The 17,151-nt window shown below is 42.2% G+C and overlaps 3 protein-coding genes across 5 annotated transcripts in view; 1 reads left to right on the top strand and 2 right to left on the bottom strand.

Annotated features, from left to right (window-relative positions):
- Positions 1–3,513, top strand: part of sema4f (sema domain, immunoglobulin domain (Ig), transmembrane domain (TM) and short cytoplasmic domain, (semaphorin) 4F) — a 65,065-nt gene extending 61,552 nt beyond the window's left edge. The window contains exon 16 of the mRNA XM_039821833.1: positions 98–3,513. Within this exon, the coding sequence (XP_039677767.1) occupies positions 98–826 (729 nt within the window). The 3' untranslated portion in view covers positions 827–3,513. The remainder of the gene's footprint in view (positions 1–97) is intronic.
- Positions 3,514–3,944: 431 nt separating this feature from the next.
- Positions 3,945–10,519, bottom strand: LOC120573687 (carbohydrate sulfotransferase 12-like). 2 transcript variants are annotated; one of them, XM_039823579.1, is made up of 7 exons: positions 10,429–10,519; positions 7,598–7,708; positions 6,049–6,087; positions 5,240–5,412; positions 4,971–5,114; positions 4,583–4,893; positions 3,945–4,188 (listed from the first exon to the last, which is right to left on the bottom strand). In XM_039823579.1, the coding sequence occupies exons 1-7, from the start codon at positions 10,502–10,504 to the stop codon at positions 3,948–3,950; spliced, it is 1,095 nt and encodes a 364-aa protein (XP_039679513.1). In that variant the 5' UTR covers positions 10,505–10,519; the 3' UTR covers positions 3,945–3,947. The 2 variants fall into 2 exon arrangements, with proteins under 2 accessions (XP_039679513.1, XP_039679514.1); XM_039823580.1 differs by lacking the exon at positions 10,429–10,519 and adding an exon at positions 8,945–9,073.
- Positions 9,313–16,354, bottom strand: LOC120573689 (carbohydrate sulfotransferase 12-like). 2 transcript variants are annotated; one of them, XM_039823581.1, is made up of 6 exons: positions 16,258–16,354; positions 15,773–15,948; positions 12,571–12,718; positions 12,248–12,533; positions 10,872–11,145; positions 9,313–9,390 (listed from the first exon to the last, which is right to left on the bottom strand). In XM_039823581.1, the coding sequence occupies exons 1-5, from the start codon at positions 16,352–16,354 to the stop codon at positions 10,905–10,907; spliced, it is 948 nt and encodes a 315-aa protein (XP_039679515.1). In that variant the 3' UTR covers positions 9,313–9,390; positions 10,872–10,904. The 2 variants fall into 2 exon arrangements, 1 of the variants encoding a protein (XP_039679515.1); XR_005641749.1 differs by lacking the exons at positions 9,313–9,390; positions 10,872–11,145; positions 12,248–12,533; positions 15,773–15,948; positions 16,258–16,354 and adding an exon at positions 13,404–13,453 and having other exon boundaries at positions 12,610–12,718.
- Between the last annotated feature and the right edge of the window lie 797 nt (positions 16,355–17,151).

Raw genomic sequence — 17,151 nt, 5'->3', positions numbered from 1 at the left:
AATATTATTATAAACTGTCAGATACATATTTGATTTAAAAACGGAACTCTACCAGATCAAACAACTTCTTGTTCTCTGTCATGTTGCTCTTCTCCAGGAGGCGGGACAAGGTAGCAGAGACCCCACCCCCTGCCGCAGAGCAGCCTATCATCTGACACTAGAAGCCCCCAGTGCTGGAGGAACCATGGCGACAGCAGGAGGCCGTCACGTACTGGCCATCTACATCCTTTTCTTCATCTTGGGTTTACTGTTTGGTTTATTTCTCCTCTACTTCGTGAGCCACCGGCGCAGCATTGCCCTCCAGGGTCACCACCTGCCAGATAATTCGCTGTCGTCAGAGAAGGGGCGGGACTTGCTGGGATCCTCAGCCACGCCACAGTCCCCCAGCAGTGCCAGTCTGCTGTCCGAGGGATTTAGATTGACAGAAAAACGGAACGGGACGTCGAACACAAACACGACTACAACGCTCCTCAGCAACCAGGGGAATGGTGGTCACCATGGCAACAGCTACAGCGGCACCCTGATCCACAGCAACCCCAGCAATGGCCATGGGAATGCCCTGTATGCCAACTGCAACACAAGTAACAGCGGGCTTAAGTTCACCTCCGAAATATTAGCTGCAGACTTGCTGGATGGAAGGACGGGGGAGAGGGAGAGGGTGAGGCCGGAGGGGGTTGAGAGGGAGTCGGGGGAGGGGGACGAGGTGGATGAGGGGCTGGGGGACGGGTTAGGGGATGGAATAAAAGGACTGGAGGAGGAGTTGGCCAGCTTTCCCATGTTTAAATCACCAGCGCCGCTGGCTAAATGTGAAGAAAGTTCAATATGAAAAGGTGATATAAATGTTGATTGCACCATTTTGCATCCTGCAACAAACTGGATAATACCAAGGGGAATGCAAAATGGCTACTGCCAAATGCCTTTGAATGGGAGCTGTGGCATGAAGAGAGACTACAGAGATATATGAGAAATATATAAGTTTATGTCTAAGCGTGTGAAAGAGAAAACATGTTACGGTGTTGTGAGTCATTCAAGACGAGAGCCACAGCTAAATAAATGTGTCAGATGTAATATAAAATGTAAATATGAGCTCCATGCACCGAAATGTCATGTGGAGACAGTGAAAAGCCATATTGTCTTTCTCCTTAACTTCCGTTGTTGTTTGTGCTCTCATTCTCTTCTCTTGATGGCACTGCAAAAGCTTTGACTCTCTCAGCACCTCTCGCTTTCTCTATTTCTATTCCTCTCTCTGACACACCACTCAAATCCCAGACCTTCACAGGTCCAAAGGCACCAAAGGACTGCTGAGCCATAGACTAACCAGTCAGACTGCACCGGTTCGGAGCTTCAAACAGAAACATCTTTCTGCTCCCAGTCTGAGACTAAAGAACCATAAAGAGCCCCTCAGATGGTCTTTAGTGACCGTGTCCTGCTTACGCTGGACGCTTAAGGAGGACGATAGGGTTCAGGGTCACCTATCAGATTTGTTTCAGTGTGGAAAGCTCAAGATGCACAGCCGATGTAAGTAACTGACAGCTGCCCAGATGTGTCACTTTTCACCTTCACAGTTAATGAGACACAGGGCAAATGATTTCCAAAAGGATGTGAAATGCATTTCAGCCTAACGGACTGGACCTTGCCAGACACAAAGCCACCATCACCTCGTTGTGAGTGTGGAACTGAAACAATGTATTGTTTTTTGTCATGTTTTTATAATAAAGCCTAAAAAAAGTTGCCGTTAACCTGGCATCACTGTTTCCATACTGTCTGGTGAAAATCGGCATGTGAGAAAGATACAAGAAACAAATAGAGGCGACTGCTTCTCATGCTTCCCAGAAATGGATCAAACCTGTAAGTAAAATCTGCAACTTGCAACGGTGTGTGAACGTGTCTGTGGCTGAGAGTGCCTGTACACTTTTGTAAAGATGTGAAATACAATGATTATACCTTAAGAATCAATTTTACCCACATGCACTTAATTTTCATCTTTGACAGCTGCCACAGGAATAGTTTAATTAGCAGTAAAAAAATCTTGATATTTTGGGAAATGGGCTGCACTTTATTGCTAAGAATTCAATGACAAGATTAATACCAACCTGCATGAAGCTACAGCCAACAGCTGCTTCGCTGTGCTTAGCTTAAAGACTAGAAACAGCTAGCCTGGCTCTTTCGTCAATTAACATGTTCGTAGCATCTTTTATGCTAAGCTAACAAGCTGCTGGCTGTCACGTCATACGTCACATGCCGTTTCGGTGATTCCCAGGGGTCAATTATATCATCCTGTCCTAAAAAGAAAATGGAACAGGCTGAAATGTTGTTGGGTCCATGTAGGTTTTGATAGTTTGATTCGTTGAGTTGAAACCAATGAAAGCATTAACAGAAATACCTTCGTTGTTTGCAGTTGGTCTAAATTAAAAAAAGAAAATTGACCTGGTAAGTGTTAACAGACCGCTCTGTGTAGATGCTCCAGTAGTTTTGTGATATATGAACTGAACTGTTGAATTTAAATCCCTTTTTTTCCCCTCCCGTCTTCTGTAGTGATGCTCTGGTCATCCTGCTCCTTGCAGATCATCCCTGATCTCTACATCCCTTCAGCACTCCTCTGCGTAAATACGCAAGTATAAAAATGTTTTTATCAGCCGGGAACCAACATAGTGACATAGTTGACCCATCCTTTGTCCTTAATACTTCTTTTAATGAGGCTGTAACTGAAAACCGTTGCTACAGCCTCTGTAAGTCACTTGATGTTACATTCATCTGAATTTTCTCAGGTGAAACCACAGGGTTAGGCAGACACAGCTTTTAAGTTTGGAAAGTTTTTTTGCTCCCCATGACTCTGCTCCTCTGATAAATGTGCATTTACAGGAGAAAAGTGATGACACAGCAGTGGGACTTGCAGCAGCCGTGTGTAATCCTTAAATGCAGGTGTGACGACAGATGAGGAAAGCAGCACCAGCCAGCCAGACGCGGTCGCTTAGAGCCCACCAATTATGGCAGCCCAAGACAAAAGTTCTTATTTCTATCCAACATTACACAAATCAAAAAAAAAAAATCAAAAATCCAATCTTAATTACTGTATACATTGATTTGACGAATGAAAAATACAATGAGAAAATAGTTAGTAACTCCCGGAGAGTCACTGCCTTTATAGTATATAACGCAACAGCACTTACACTTGTTGAGGTTTGATTGTCAGGCATTGACCAGTGGCCTGTGAGTCTTCTTTTGGAGTGCAATTTGGATGTTTATTGAATGAGAAAGCAGTGCACTTTACACCCAATATTTCCTGACAGTGAAGTACTCATTTGCCCTCTCACTGATGTATTAGCAAGTGGATGTATATGCTCCTATCACTCGAGGAAAACCAAGTAAAGTAGCAATCATAACAGTTGATAGGCATCCTCTTGTCCTTAAAACTCTAAATTTTGACTTTTGAGAATTGGTCCAGTGGGATGGGAATAATTTCGTTAGCCCATGCACTAATTTGAAAAAAAAAAAAAAAATTCTGTAAGGACATGAAGTATAATCTGAAAATAAACATCTTGTGTACAATTCTCTACATTCATTTTTCCTGCAAATAAAAGCTATACCTCCTGCCGATAAACATTTGCTAACACAAATTGAAAGTTTGACAGTTGGCAGTGAGGAAAATTATCCAGCAAGAATTCAAAAGGTTGTCAGTTTCTCATTTATTTGAGTAGCCAACAAGTGAAGTTCACCAACAGTGGGGGTTAATGAGTTAAGAAAACAAAAATATCTCGCTACACATTAATAAGACTCAACATTTTGAGAGGTAGAAAGCTAGAGATGTAGACAGGGCTTAGAATTTATATATTTGAGAAAACAAGTTGGTTGACTATTTCCCTCGTCTTAGTGATCTTCTTTGCTCAGAATAAGTAGTGGTTTTCTGTGCCCACAGCAAAGAGTGAAATCCAAATCATAACTTCATCTCAACCATCAAGCAATTCTCCAGGCCTTCTGTAGCCAAAAAGCCTGAAGTCCTTCTCATAGAGCTGGTACAGCTTCCTCCTGTCCTCTAGAGGCACTGTGCTGAACCACTCCGACACAGAAGAAGGGGAAGTCATGTTTTCATAGGAAGGAGGGAACTTGATGTCGTTCTCCAGCTTTAACATCCTCAGCAGCTGTTGAGCGTCCTGTTGAAGAGTCTCCTGATGGCCAAGGAAATCATACCTGAGAGGTAAAACAACCCAGTGTCAAACTACAGCTGAAATTATTTTGTAGTAACATTCAAGTCATGGTAACGTGTGGACGTTGAGAAGCATTCCAACAATTTTACACGGCAAGATCACTTTACTCATGAGAAGTACCAGCCTGCCTGTGAAACATTGCATTATGGGAAGTCCAGGGTTTTTGGAGCTTAACCTGGGGACAAAAACTCAGCTGCAGCAATGATGACCATTTGGTCACCAAGTACACATTTAAAATGCTACAAGATGAAAAGAACACCAAGGCTAAGCTAAATTAGTTTCCAAGTCAAATCAATTCAGGGAACAAATTCTGTAAGGTCTGACATTAAAATGTCAGACAAAAAAAAAAAAATAAATAAATAAATAAATGGCTTTACTGAATGAGGCAGGGGTGGCACTGGCGGTACATCTGCTTCCAGTGAAGGTCAAAGGGCTGCTTCTCCTCTGTCCGCGGGTCCAGCAAGTACTGAATGAAGTTGTAAAATGAGGGGTGTAACTCCGTTACAGACGCCTCTTTCACCGTCCGTGGTGGATTAGTCAGGTTGCCGTACAGGCGCAGAATTTCCCGGGAAAAGTTTAGATAGTAGTACTCATCGTGCCACTGCAGGAACTTGTCTCGGTAGGCGGAGATGAGTCGGGTGAATGGGTCCCGGACAAACATGAACTTGGTGTAGTTTTTCAGCTTTGCCTGTAGTCAAACAAAAATGTTAACATCTACTTTCGGTTTGTAACTTTAAGAACACCTCTGATGTCATTGTGACTGACCTCAATCTCTTCTCTTGGGAAAGCGTTCAGGTAAACGAGCTTGTCGATGTCGTGGACCAAGTCAACATTTATGGACTTGGGGTCAGGATATGGCTTGCTCTGGTTCAGGACAAACATTACCGTCTTCCAGTTGGTACATGCCACCTGGAGATAACAAGACTAAGTCTACAGTGGCAGTGTACATAAGTGACATTCTCCAACAGTTGTGAAAGATGCATGTCTACATTGTGTACTTTAAGTGCGTTGTGTGTGTGCGTTAGCTCTATTACCTTGGGAATGAAACAGTAGACGATGCATTGTTTGTCATCCACAATAAAGTTATCCAGCTCCTCTACACTCAAGTCATCTAAACTGTGCTTGCCCTCAGTAAAGGCATCTCGGTCACCATCACACGTTTCTCTTAGCAGCTTCTTTCTCAGTTCCTGCTGCTCAGGGATCCTCTCTGCCAGGCACATGCACACAGACATCAAAAGGGGATGAGCACCTGCCCTTTCTCTCCCTCTAGAGAAAGTGCCCTTTTTGCTGGATGAATGTTTTTATTTTATTATTAATGATATAGCCTATATATTCCAGTGTGCACCTCTCTCCATACTGGCTGTGTGTCATTAGATTAGAAAGACAAGTAGGGCTGGGCGATCTGGAGAAAAATCAGATATCACGATATTCTTGACCAAATACCTCGATATCGCGGTGATATTGTAGGGTTGACAATTGGTGCTTTAACAAAATATGTTCAAACTTAGATTTTAGATAAATAATCATCAGTAGTGTGGACATAATGTCAAAGTGGGGAAAATGCAAATAATAGAACAGCTAGAACAGTCTGGTAAGTTCAGAAGAGTACATTACTGTAATGCAGCCTTTAAAAAAAAAAAAACCAGGAAAAGACACTTAAGTCATATCACAATATCCAAAATCTAATACGATATCTAGTCTCATACCACGATAGATATATCTATATGTCCAGCCCTAGAGACAAGACAATAGGCTCAACAAGAAACTACCTTGAAGTTGACCCAGAGAGACTGGAATTTAATTAAAACATTTGATCATAAGACAGAACAAACCGTTGACTCACCAGTGGTTATTATTTGGGGCTGACTGGAGAGATGTTTTCCTGTCATAGAAGACACACAGGTTGGTTGTCTTTCAACACTTGAAATGTTACATGAGGGTAATAGGCTTGGACTGATTGACACACAGGCCAAAATTTGCTTTTGCACTCTCAGGGTGAAATGAATGCTGACAATTTCACTGTGGTATAGAAAGACACTGTGGACGTTAACAGACAGAACATCGGTCAGCATTGTGACAACATAAACAAAGAAAGGAGCTCATTCACCTGCACTTTATTATTAATCTTAAGTTTCCATACTTAAGATCTGCATTCATTGATTTCTTTGGCCACTTAGTAGCAGGGCAACAAGCTGTAAACACAAGATTGACACTAGGGGTGCATGATATATCGACTCAATATCGTTATGAATCCATTTTGATGCCTTTTCCCATAACTTTTGTAATTTTACATACGTTTAAAAATATTGAAATATTGATATCGCAATATTCATAATCAATAATCACATTTTGTCAATATCGTGCAATCCTAACTGACACATAATTGGCTCGTAAAGTTGTTGTTTCTAACGTGCTAGCAATCAGTGACACATCCAGCAGACAGTAGCATTAGAATCGTTCAGAGTTGTTATTCTACGCTAAAAAGTAAAGCTGAGGGGATCGTCACTATGGACAGCACTTTATGTAGTAATTTGATCCATTCAAAATATGAAAATATAAAAAAAAAAAAAATAGATGTTATGGTAATATGACATGTTATGGCTATAGATTGTTCAGCATCAAAAGCTGAATCTCTCTGCTAATGTACTGTACTAAATGTGTATTTGGGAAGTTGTATCGTAGGCTCCTCATCTAATGTATTATATCATATATTATTGGTGCAGTGATTTTTCCTATATATTGACAAAATTGCAGTAACAGCCTTTTCCAGTTTAGTGTAAAGATGTGTTGAGAAGAGTCATTTGTTGGTGTTGTAAAACCAAAAGAATTAAAATGATTTAGTGCCATTTGCAAAATAAAACTATATTATTCTAAATATATACTTGAAACTAGTAGCATAGAAAACATGCACATTGTGGCAGAGCTTCCTTTGCAATTAACTGGGTGAATACTAAAAAGTCTCAGTGTGACCTGATTGTTATTAAATCTAACAATTGCCTAAGAGAAATATATTGGTGAGGTAGTAACATGGTTTAAATTTCAAAAAAAAATATTTATTAACCATTAGGCCTTTTTTTCCCTTAAGCCCCTGCCACCCACAAGGTCTGTGCACGTCCATGCTTTCTGCTGTGATGAGAATAAGAATGCGTTGCAACGGTCTGAAATGATTAGAGCTAAAGTATCCAGGCATTGGTGGAAGCCAAACGCCAAACATTGGTCTCTCTCAAAGCCCAACGTAATCATTGGTGAGGTCGCAGCTTCACCATCTATAGTCCATTTACTTACCAATTCATTTTACATGCAGGGAAAACAAGTGCAAACTAAAGTATTAACTGAGGACAGGATAAACAGCAGAAACAGTGACACATACACACACACACACACACACCTACCTCTCACTTCTGGTAATGCGTCCCATTGGAAGACCAACATCATGACGACAAACGCGAATCCCAAAAAGCCAAGGAGCAGCACAAATTCTCTGATCCATGGTGCCATGGCGACTGGAGCGGTCAATGGACCAGAAACAATGAAAGGACATGAAATGTACAGAACTTTAAGTAGGTGTGACAAGTAGATGATTTAGAGTCATGCCATTAGCCCTCATTTACCAATAGTGTGTAAATACACACACACTTTTTGGGGGGCTTTAACCTTAAATTTGACAGGACAGCTAGGTGGGAAAGGGGAGAGAGAGGATGAAGACATGCAGGAAATAGTCACAAGTCGGATTCGAACCCTGGACCTCTGCATCGAGGCATAAGCCTCTCAGCACATGTGCGCCTGCTCTACCACTGAACCAACCCGGCCACCATCAAAGCACTTAATATGGAACTTAATTGTCACTACCGATTTACTTCATAGAAACACATACTACTACTACTACTACATTTACCTGACAGAATGTTGCAGATTCTACTCAAAAATGTAGATGAAACCGCCTGCCACACCAAATTTAGGATCAATAAGAGCTTGCGTTACAGGCTGGGACTGCGGTTCACATTTAGCTGCTTCTAACGTAACATGGTTGCTGGATATAACAAGCAAACTTTTCTTCACGTTCCTGGAGCACGAGTGGCTAGCTGACAGGAAGGTCGCAAATGTGTTGAATTGTGTTAGACGGAAAAAAGAAGAAAAAAAAAAAACACTGGCTTATCAGTGTATATTATTTCGCTAAGAGGAAACTCCATAAAAAGCCATTTGCCAACACAAAATAGGCTATCAAACCAGACACTATCGTATTAAGCTGCTGTGAGCTGTAGCCTACATTCACCACTTCTAAACACAGGCAGAACATAACCTCATTGGAGCGTCGATCCTCCACAGCGCTGTGCAAGACCGGCCGAAGACAGCACTTCATCAGACTCACCCCGGGTCCGGTTAATTAAGTGTAGTCTAGAGAGGCCTACTGCAAATTAGTGTCGGCAAAATACCCGTCAAGCCACCACCCCCTACGCTGAAAGTCAGTGGAGTTGCATATTAAGTGGTTTTGGGGTCCTTCTGTAAGTCATTACAGAAGGGTACAATTTGGTTTAGGAGAATTCTACAAGCAGTATTACCACAGGCCAAGCAATCGGCCCAACAGGCACTGTAGGCTACTAGTTATGTCAAAGTTGACAAAGAATCATGAGTCAATTATAGTAAGCACATAGGCCTAACCACGAGGCACTTTCACTTTTTTTTCGTTACGTTGCAGGTTTGAACAGTGTTTAATCCTGTCTACCTTTGTTCATACTCACAAATGTTTGTTCTTTGTTCACATCCACAAAGCAGGACAACTGTCAGGGAGAAGATCCCTTCAGATTTTCCCGATTCAGGTGCAATTGGTGATGCTACTCTTTACATCACTGGGCCAAACCAAGTAGAGGGTTTTCTTTTTTGAAGGAATGTTTCTTTTCGTTGTTTGACGTATTTCTAAAGTAATTGTTGAGGATTACTTACAGTGAAGACAGACATTTAGGGATGTGAGCTTATGTGAGTCTAGGAATTTCAGTGGAATTCTTTGTATCAAGGTTAGGCCGACTGTAGTTCAACCTTAAATATAATGGTACTGGCTGAAGCAGCCATAGATGTGTAAATTGAACACCCTATATAAGTCAGTTGGACGCTACGCGAGGAGTGAAGAGAAGAGGGCCATGCAGCCAGAAACACAGACAGTGTCATTGGCCATGAGTTGAGTTTTTAAGGTATAGACTTTGTATTTTGTCTAATTATTTCTTAGTGATGGGTGAATTAAGTCTTATGATGCTTTGGGGCTTTCCATCTGTTTGTGCTGAAAAATATTTCAAGCTTTGGGGCTTCAAACACAACACACAGGGACAAATGGTGGTTTGCAGAACTTATAGCCGCCCATGAAGACGGGCCAAAGCCCTCACAACCCCTTACTGATTTGAATGTCATTAGTCTTGTACATGCAATAAATGTTCTACAAGCCTGAGTGTTATCATTAAAACCTCTGAACACTCAGTAATGCGTGGGGCTGGTTAGACTGCTCAGGTTGAAGGCGGGCCAGAACTTGGATGGGAAATTATCAGGTTACAAGTCTTCATCTACCAATAAGAATGATAAAGGTCTCATTTGTCCCACCCTAACAGGTGCAGCAGAGCTATCAGGTGACTCAGGAAGATGTCAATCAGTCTATTCACACCCACACAGTCCTGGGAAGAGGTCTGATCAGCCACATTAACTGGAAACACCTGTGTGGGTGTTCAGAGCCTTCAAATCGTATTAAATGTAGATGGTGTTGTGCAATATATTTCAATGAAAAGTGTTACAGTATCACTGAAATGTACTTAAAGTACATAACCGAAAGCAGCATCTGTACAATGCGTCATATTTTTAAGATTATCATATTTCTGTCTTCCCCTAAAAAGTCAAAAGTTACTGTGCAGGCAGAGGAGCATCAACATGGACTCCAGGGATACCTTAAAACAATTCCCCAATACAATGTACTGCATTCTACTGCTGTAAATACAGGATTATGTAAAGTCCCATCATCATTAACCACAAAGACAAATGCAAAGACCCTCCAGGGTAAATGTGCAATAAAAAGCAGAGCGGGTGGAGGCTGGAGGAGCAGGCTCTTCAGGTATCTCACAGAAATGTTAAAGTGCTCATACCACAAGAATGTGTACTGCATGTAGCATTTAAAACTGAAATAGAAGTACAAAAGCATGAGCATCAAAATAGACTTAAAGCAGCACGGGGCGCCTGGGTAGCTCACCTGGTTGAGCGTACAGAGGCTCAGTCCTTACCGCCGTGGCTTTGATTCCGACTCCTGGCCCTTTGCTGCATGTCATTCCCCCCTCTCTCTCCCCTTTTGTGTCTCCAGCTGTCCTGCCAGTTAAAGGCCTAACATGCCCAAAAAATAATCTTAAAAATAAATAAATCAGCACTTACACTTAAGGTTTGATTGTTTGTCAGGCATGAACGACCAGTGGCCTGTGATTGATGTTTTGGAGTGAAACTTGGATTGGTGTCTTTTTTTTTATTTTATTTAAAAAAAAAAAAAGTAGTAGACTCATGCATGAACAGAGACTTTATAATATATAAGAGCAGGGCTTATAATTCCTGTATTTCAGAAAGCAAGTTAGTTGAATATTTGTAATTTCCTTGTCTTAGTGATTGCTCTTTTCTCGCAAGTAAATAGTGGTTTTCTATGCCTACAGGAAAGAGTGAAATCCAAATCATAACTTCATTTCAACCATCAAGCAATTCTCCAGGCCTTCTGTAGCCAAAAAGCCTGAAGTCCTTCTCATAGAGCTGGTACAGCTTCCTCCTGTCCTCTAGAGGCACTGTGCTGAACCACTCCGACACAGAAGAAGGGGAAGTCATGTTTTCATAGGAAGGAGGGAACTTGATGTCGTTCTCCAGCTTTAACATCCTCAGCAGCTGTTGAGCGTCCTGTTGAAGAGTCTCCTGATGGCCAAGGAAATCATACCTGAGAGGTAAAACAACCCAGTGTCAAACTACAGCTGAAATAAGCATTGTTTTGTGGAAACATTAAATTCATTGGTCATTTGTGGATGTTAAAGGGGTAGTCAAGATCTACTCAGCCTGTGAAACAGTTTTACAGTTTTGGGGTGTAGTTGCATTATGGGAAGTATATGGTTTGTGGACCTTGACCCATTCTAGGGACTAAGGCTTGGTTCACATTACAGGGCTTAATGCTCTTTCTGCTTAGACTGGTCACATTCATCTTAGAAGTGATACATACAGTATATCATATCTGAAGAGGCCGGCACTGCTACTGGCCAATAAGCCAGTGTTCGGCTCGTTTTCTGCCAAAACCAGTGTAGCATGAAAGCACGGTGGAAATAGCAAGCTAGTTATTTATAGCTACAATCAGCTGAAGTTGTCACCAATATCCGCATAGGTTCCAATCACAAGGATGCGTCAAGACAAGAAGTACTAGCCAATCACAGCACAGTAGGGCGGGACTTAAGCGGAACACACTTGATCTGCGCCTGTGCGGTGAAGTATAATGTGGAAAAACCATAGACTTTAAGACTTTTAAGACTCGCATGAATTCCAATATGACTGTTGACAATGGTTCGCATAGCCAGGGGTCGGATATGTTTGGGATTTAGGACCATATGAAAGCGGCCTAGATCTGATTGGAAAAAATCCGATTTCTATGTCCACACAACTCAAAAAATCCTGATCTGTTGTGCCCGGATAGCTCAGTTGGTAGAGCGGGCGCCCATATACAGAGGTTTACTCCTCGACGCAGGGGGCCCAGGTTCAACTCCGACCTGCGGCCCTTTGCTGCATGTCATGCCACCCTCTCTCCCCTTTTATGTCTTCAGCTGTCCTGTCAAATAAAGGCCTAAAAATGCCCAAAACATAATCTTAAAAAAAAAGGCCCAAATTAGATTTTTATTTTTTTTTGTAAGCTTGTAATGTGAACGTAGCCTAAAAGTCAGGATGTTTCGGCCTTTAAAATGCTACAAGGAAAGTCACAAAATTGAAGAGAACACCAAGGCTGAGCTGAATTAGTTAGTACGATTAATTGAAGTGGCCCCATGAAAAAAATGCCTTACTGGATGAGGCAGGGCTGGCACTGGCGGTACATCTGCCTCCAGTGGGGTTCAAAGGGCTGCTTGTCCTCTGTCCGCGGGTCCAGCAAGTACTGAATGAAGTTGTAAAATGAGGGGTGTACCCCGGATGCAAATGCCTTGTCCACTGTCTGTGGTGGATTAGTCAAGTTGGCGTACAGGCGCAGAATGTCCCAGGCAAAGTTTAGATAGTAGTACTCATTGTGCCGCTGGAACTTGTCTCGGTAGGCGGAGATGAGTCGGGTGAATGGGTCCCGGACAAACATCCACACTTTCTGTTTGTAACTTTACACCTCTGTCATTGTGACTGACCTTAATCTCTGGTCTTGGGAAGCTGTTTAAGTGAGTGAGCGTGCTGTATTCGTGGACCAAGTCACCAGATGTGGACATGAGATCAGGATACGGCTCAGTCTGGTTCAGGACAAACATTACCCTCTTCCAGTTGGTACATGCCACCTGTAGATAACAACAAGACTAAGAGTCTGCAGCGGCAGTGTAAATAATAAGTGATGTTCTTGTAAAAGACGTATGTCCACATTTTGTACTTAAAAGAGCCCCTAATATGCTTTTTTTATGCTATTAAACTTTAATTTCCTCAATCTATCTTCATAAGACATATTTTTCATTCCCGGAATTAATTCAGTAGCTCTTCTCTGGACCCTTTCAATTTTTTCTACATATTTTAATTTATTTGGACACCAGACTGAGCTTGCATATTCAAGATGAGATCTTACCAGGGATTCGTACAATGGTAAAAATATATCCTTGCATACATTTTGAAAAGGTCTTTTTATTATTGCAGATAGATAGATACATATGTATACATGAATACATCTATAAAGTACAAAAATGCACATTTCACTCCAAATGGAGCTTTCTTTCCTACAGACAGCACTTTTACTCAACTGCCTGAAACGCCTCGCTCACATTCCTGTTTGAAATAAACCTGTTTGAGTCGTGACTCACTCGGATCTTTCACCCGTGTCTTTAAATTAACCCATGAGTTGCGAGTCTGTAGTATGCTTAATTGTGTCCTACTACAATTCAATCTAAAATGACAACCGCGCCACAAGCAAACCTCTTGCAACATTAGCTACTACTAGTCCTAGCCATCTTAGCTGCCAAAAGCTTTATAACTTACAATTTCGTAGGCAACCACAACTCCACAAGTCAACTCAAGCGACTGAGGGCCTGATTTACTAACACTAGCGCAGTTTGCGCTGCGTCTGTTTATGCGAGTCCGGTAATAGCGCACGCTATGCTTCCACAGTTTGCGTAGTATTTATCAACCCTGACACCCATCAGGCAATCAGTGTCTTTCTCCGCCCACTATACCGTAAATTGCGCTGTAGCAAAGCGGTACTTGTGCTATGATACGGCCGAGTGCAGACTGCGATATTCCACCGCTTGATGCTATGACTGTTTGAACTGATCCTGATGCCAATATTTGTAATGTAGCGAGGAGTTTAACAACTGCTGGAATGGGATGTGAACGCTGAGTGGGAGATTCAATTTCATCTTTGATTTCTTCCAGTAACTCTAATATTGCATGGCTGCTTGATCCGTAACGCTAAATGATGTTGTGTTCACTGACAAAGTGTGATTCTTCTGTTAAAAATATTTTCAGCCTCGCCTATGTCTTCGTCTTGCTCAAATTACTGTTGCCATTTCACCAGCGGCATAAAGGTCTACGAGGAAACTCAATTGCGGCTGGTTTAAAGAGGCGGAGAATTTCCCCCTCAGAATAGAGGCGCGCTCTTACTGACAGTCTTTGTAAATACCACGGAATATATAATTAGGTGCACTTTGCGCTTATCCTCCCACCTTTTCGGGTGGAACTCCCACTTTCCCCACGACACTCCCACGAACGCATATTGAAAGCGCAACTTGTCTCTTCTCGCTCATGTGGCAGACAATCTGCGATTTTACCCAAGTGCGCCCTGTTTGTAAATAGCCCGCATCGGTTACGTCCGTCTTTGCGACCAATTAGCGCCTGGAAACAGGCGCAAACGGCTTGATAAATCTAGCCCTGAGTGAGCAGAGACCCTCCGAGATTAGGAACTTCCCACAGAGCCGGAAACATAGCAAGCTCGCAGACCATGGGACTCATGAATCATGAGCTCTTGAGTCCTCGAGTCAGTCAGGGTGAAAAGCAAATCCACAATCAAAAGCCATTCTTTCACTTCTGAAATAACCTACAATGTCCTGCACGTAGCCTAGGCCTACTGTAGTTTTTGGTGTATAAAGGTAGTATATTAAAATGCAATTAGGTCGAGCACACAGTCCGAAACACTGCAAGCTCGGTAGACCATAGGACTCATGAGCTCTTGAGTCCTCGAGTCAGTCGAATCAGCCGGCTACGTTGTCATGAGTGGATCTGTAGCAGACGAGCGAGTATAGTTTCTCCTCGAGTCAGGGTGAGTCTGCACCGAGTGAATGCAAAGGACTACGTTAGTGGTTAGAGACAATGGGCTAGGACTGAGTTTCCTTGGCGATTTAGCAATACTGACTCAAGTGACTCGCACAACCCGGATCAGTTTAGTGAGTGACTCAGAATAACCCGAATCCTTAAAAGGAATCGAGTTTGCCAGGCCTAGTTTGAAATTCCCGAATCAGTGATGTCACTCATTGAGAATGCCAGCCCAGTTTTTCATGTGTGCTGCCCAAAGGTGCTGCCTGAGCAAGCACAGCCCCGTTTGGATTTGGTTGACCAATCACAACAAAGTGAGCCTGCTGACCAATCAGAGAAGACAGTAAGGCAAGGAGCTGCAGCAATGGGCAGTATGAGAAACCTATGTTTTTTTTTTTAACATCAAGGCATGTAAGGCTGGTTACACACTGGATGCATCGCGCGAGTGTGTCCGCTGCGTGTCGTGTCCGTTTATAATTCGGCTCCCATGTTAACAGGTTAGAGCTTGCACACTGCCTGCATGACACGCACGTCTCAGGCGTGTGCCTCCTAGAAATAGAACCGACGCCTAGTTTTCACACGACACGCAAGCGTGTTGGAAGCGTTTCCAGGCAAAATAGAATAGGAAAAGATGTCATTTAGACACAAATGCATATTAATAAATGACATGTTTGAAAGTCTCTAGGTTTTTATATAAATGCAGATATAAATGTAATTTTCTAATATTGCACCTGTCAATACAGAACGAAATATTATGTAGCCTATTTTGCCGTCAATACTGCCGACGTTGTCTTTGCTGTAATCAAATCATTTATATATTCATGTTTAACATGGTATTTCATTTTATCAATGGGAAACATACATGTGTCCAGACAAGGCTAGCAGCAGCAGCGCCACGTCAGACACGTTTCTGGTGTGTAAAGACCAGAGAAAAATCCACGCAGCTGACACGCAACAGAAACGCCACGCTCACGCCACGCAGGCAGTGTGTAACCGGCCTAAACCGTTTCTAGTAGACCCCAAGAGTACAAATATGATGCTGAAAAGGAGTATAATAGGGGCTCTTTAAGTGCGTTGTGTGTGTGTGTTAGCTATATTACCTTGGGAATGTAACAGTAGATGATGCAGTGTTTGTCATCCACAATTAGGTTCTCCAGCGCTTTGATACTCAAGTCATCTAAACTGTGCTTGCCCTCAGTAAATGCGTCTCTGTCACCATCACACGTTTCTCTTAGCAGCTTCTTTCTCAGTTCCTGCTGCTCAGGGATCCTCTCTGCTGTGATGAGAATAATAAGAATGCATTGTAACTGTCTGAAATGATAGAGCTAAAGCAATCCAGGCATTGATGAAAGCCAAACATTTGTCTAAAGCCCCACACAGCTAAAGAAATGTTACATAAAACGTGAGCCACGATAATCCCAAAGTAATCATTGGGTGAGGTCGCAGCTTCACCATCTACTAATCCATTTACCTCCCCCAATCCATTTTACAGGCAGGGAAAAGGAGTGCAAACAAAGTATTAACTGGCGACAGGATACACAGCAGGAACAGTGAGGAATGCACACACACTAGACACACATCATACCTCTCATATCTGGTAACCCATCCCATCGGAACATCATTATGAGAAACATAGATCCCAAAAATCCCATGAGCAGCAGAAATCCTCTGCATGGTGCCATGGTGGCTGGACCTGTCAATGGACCAGAAACAATGCAAGGACACTCAATGTACAGAATATTAAGAAGTCAGTTATACTAAGGGTAAAAGCCATTACCCCTCATCTACTTTCCTGATTAAATACTTTATAAATGCTGTGTAAATACTGGCCACAAAAGAAACAGACAGGGTGTAAAACTATATTGCACTAGTTTTTAACAACACAGAGTTATGGAAGCTGAAGTCACATACATTGGTTTTTCAAATTAAGTAACTAAATAAATAAATCATCTAATCTAAAATCTATTAGTAGAAAAACAGACAAAAAGCTTTATTTGATGCGGCTGTACTGTAGCAACCTAAATATGACACGTAATCAATCTTTACATCACTCACCTTGATTTACCGTGCTGCAAAGTGCTCTGATGGTCTGAGAGAAAATCACTGATCACAACCTCTGCCTACAGAAACTTTACAAGTGCACTGTGATGACTTTGAGGTGAGCAGAGCGAACTGTGTCAAGTAGATGATAAAACAAATTTGACAATGGAGATGCAAAAGCCAATAGTGACTTTGCAACATCCTTATCCTGGGTGTACAATTCCACCACGCCTCCTTGCTTATTTAAAGGTGCTGTATTTGAAATACTGAACAAAATACAGTTTTGGGTGGGAACGCCCCCACACAGATTTTACCAGAGTGTGATTGACATTCAGAGTCTTGGCCAGGAATGTCTACACGTGACTTTTGCCTCTGATGTGACAAACAAACATGGAGGTGGCTGAGCAACTTTAAAAAACAACAAATTCTCATCTCTTTT

The sequence above is a fragment of the Perca fluviatilis genome, chromosome 14 (assembly GCF_010015445.1).
Source record: "Perca fluviatilis chromosome 14, GENO_Pfluv_1.0, whole genome shotgun sequence".
NCBI lineage: Eukaryota > Metazoa > Chordata > Actinopteri > Perciformes > Percidae > Perca > Perca fluviatilis.
This window is presented reverse-complemented; position numbering and strand designations above follow the sequence as displayed.

Excerpts from the sequence above, each read along its gene's own strand:
- LOC120573687 (XM_039823579.1), bottom strand. The coding sequence starts at position 10,504 with ATGACATGCAGCAAAGGGCCAGGAGTCGGAATCAAAGCCACGGCGGTA. Across the intron at positions 7,709-10,428 it reads GCCTCTGTACGCTCAACCAG|TCGCCATGGCACCATGGATC; the intron begins GTGAGCTACCCA and ends TGACCGCTCCAG. Across the intron at positions 5,413-6,048 it reads GCCCCAAATAATAACCACTG|AGAGGATCCCTGAGCAGCAG; the intron begins GTGAGTCAACGG and ends TGTGCCTGGCAG.
- LOC120573689 (XM_039823581.1), bottom strand. The coding sequence starts at position 16,354 with ATGGCACCATGCAGAGGATTTCTGCTGCTCATGGGATTTTTGGGATCT. Across the intron at positions 15,949-16,257 it reads TGGGTTACCAGATATGAGAG|CAGAGAGGATCCCTGAGCAG; the intron begins GTATGATGTGTG and ends TTCTCATCACAG. Across the intron at positions 11,146-12,247 it reads TGCCAGCCCTGCCTCATCCA|GTATGATTTCCTTGGCCATC; the intron begins GTAAGGCATTTT and ends TTTACCTCTCAG.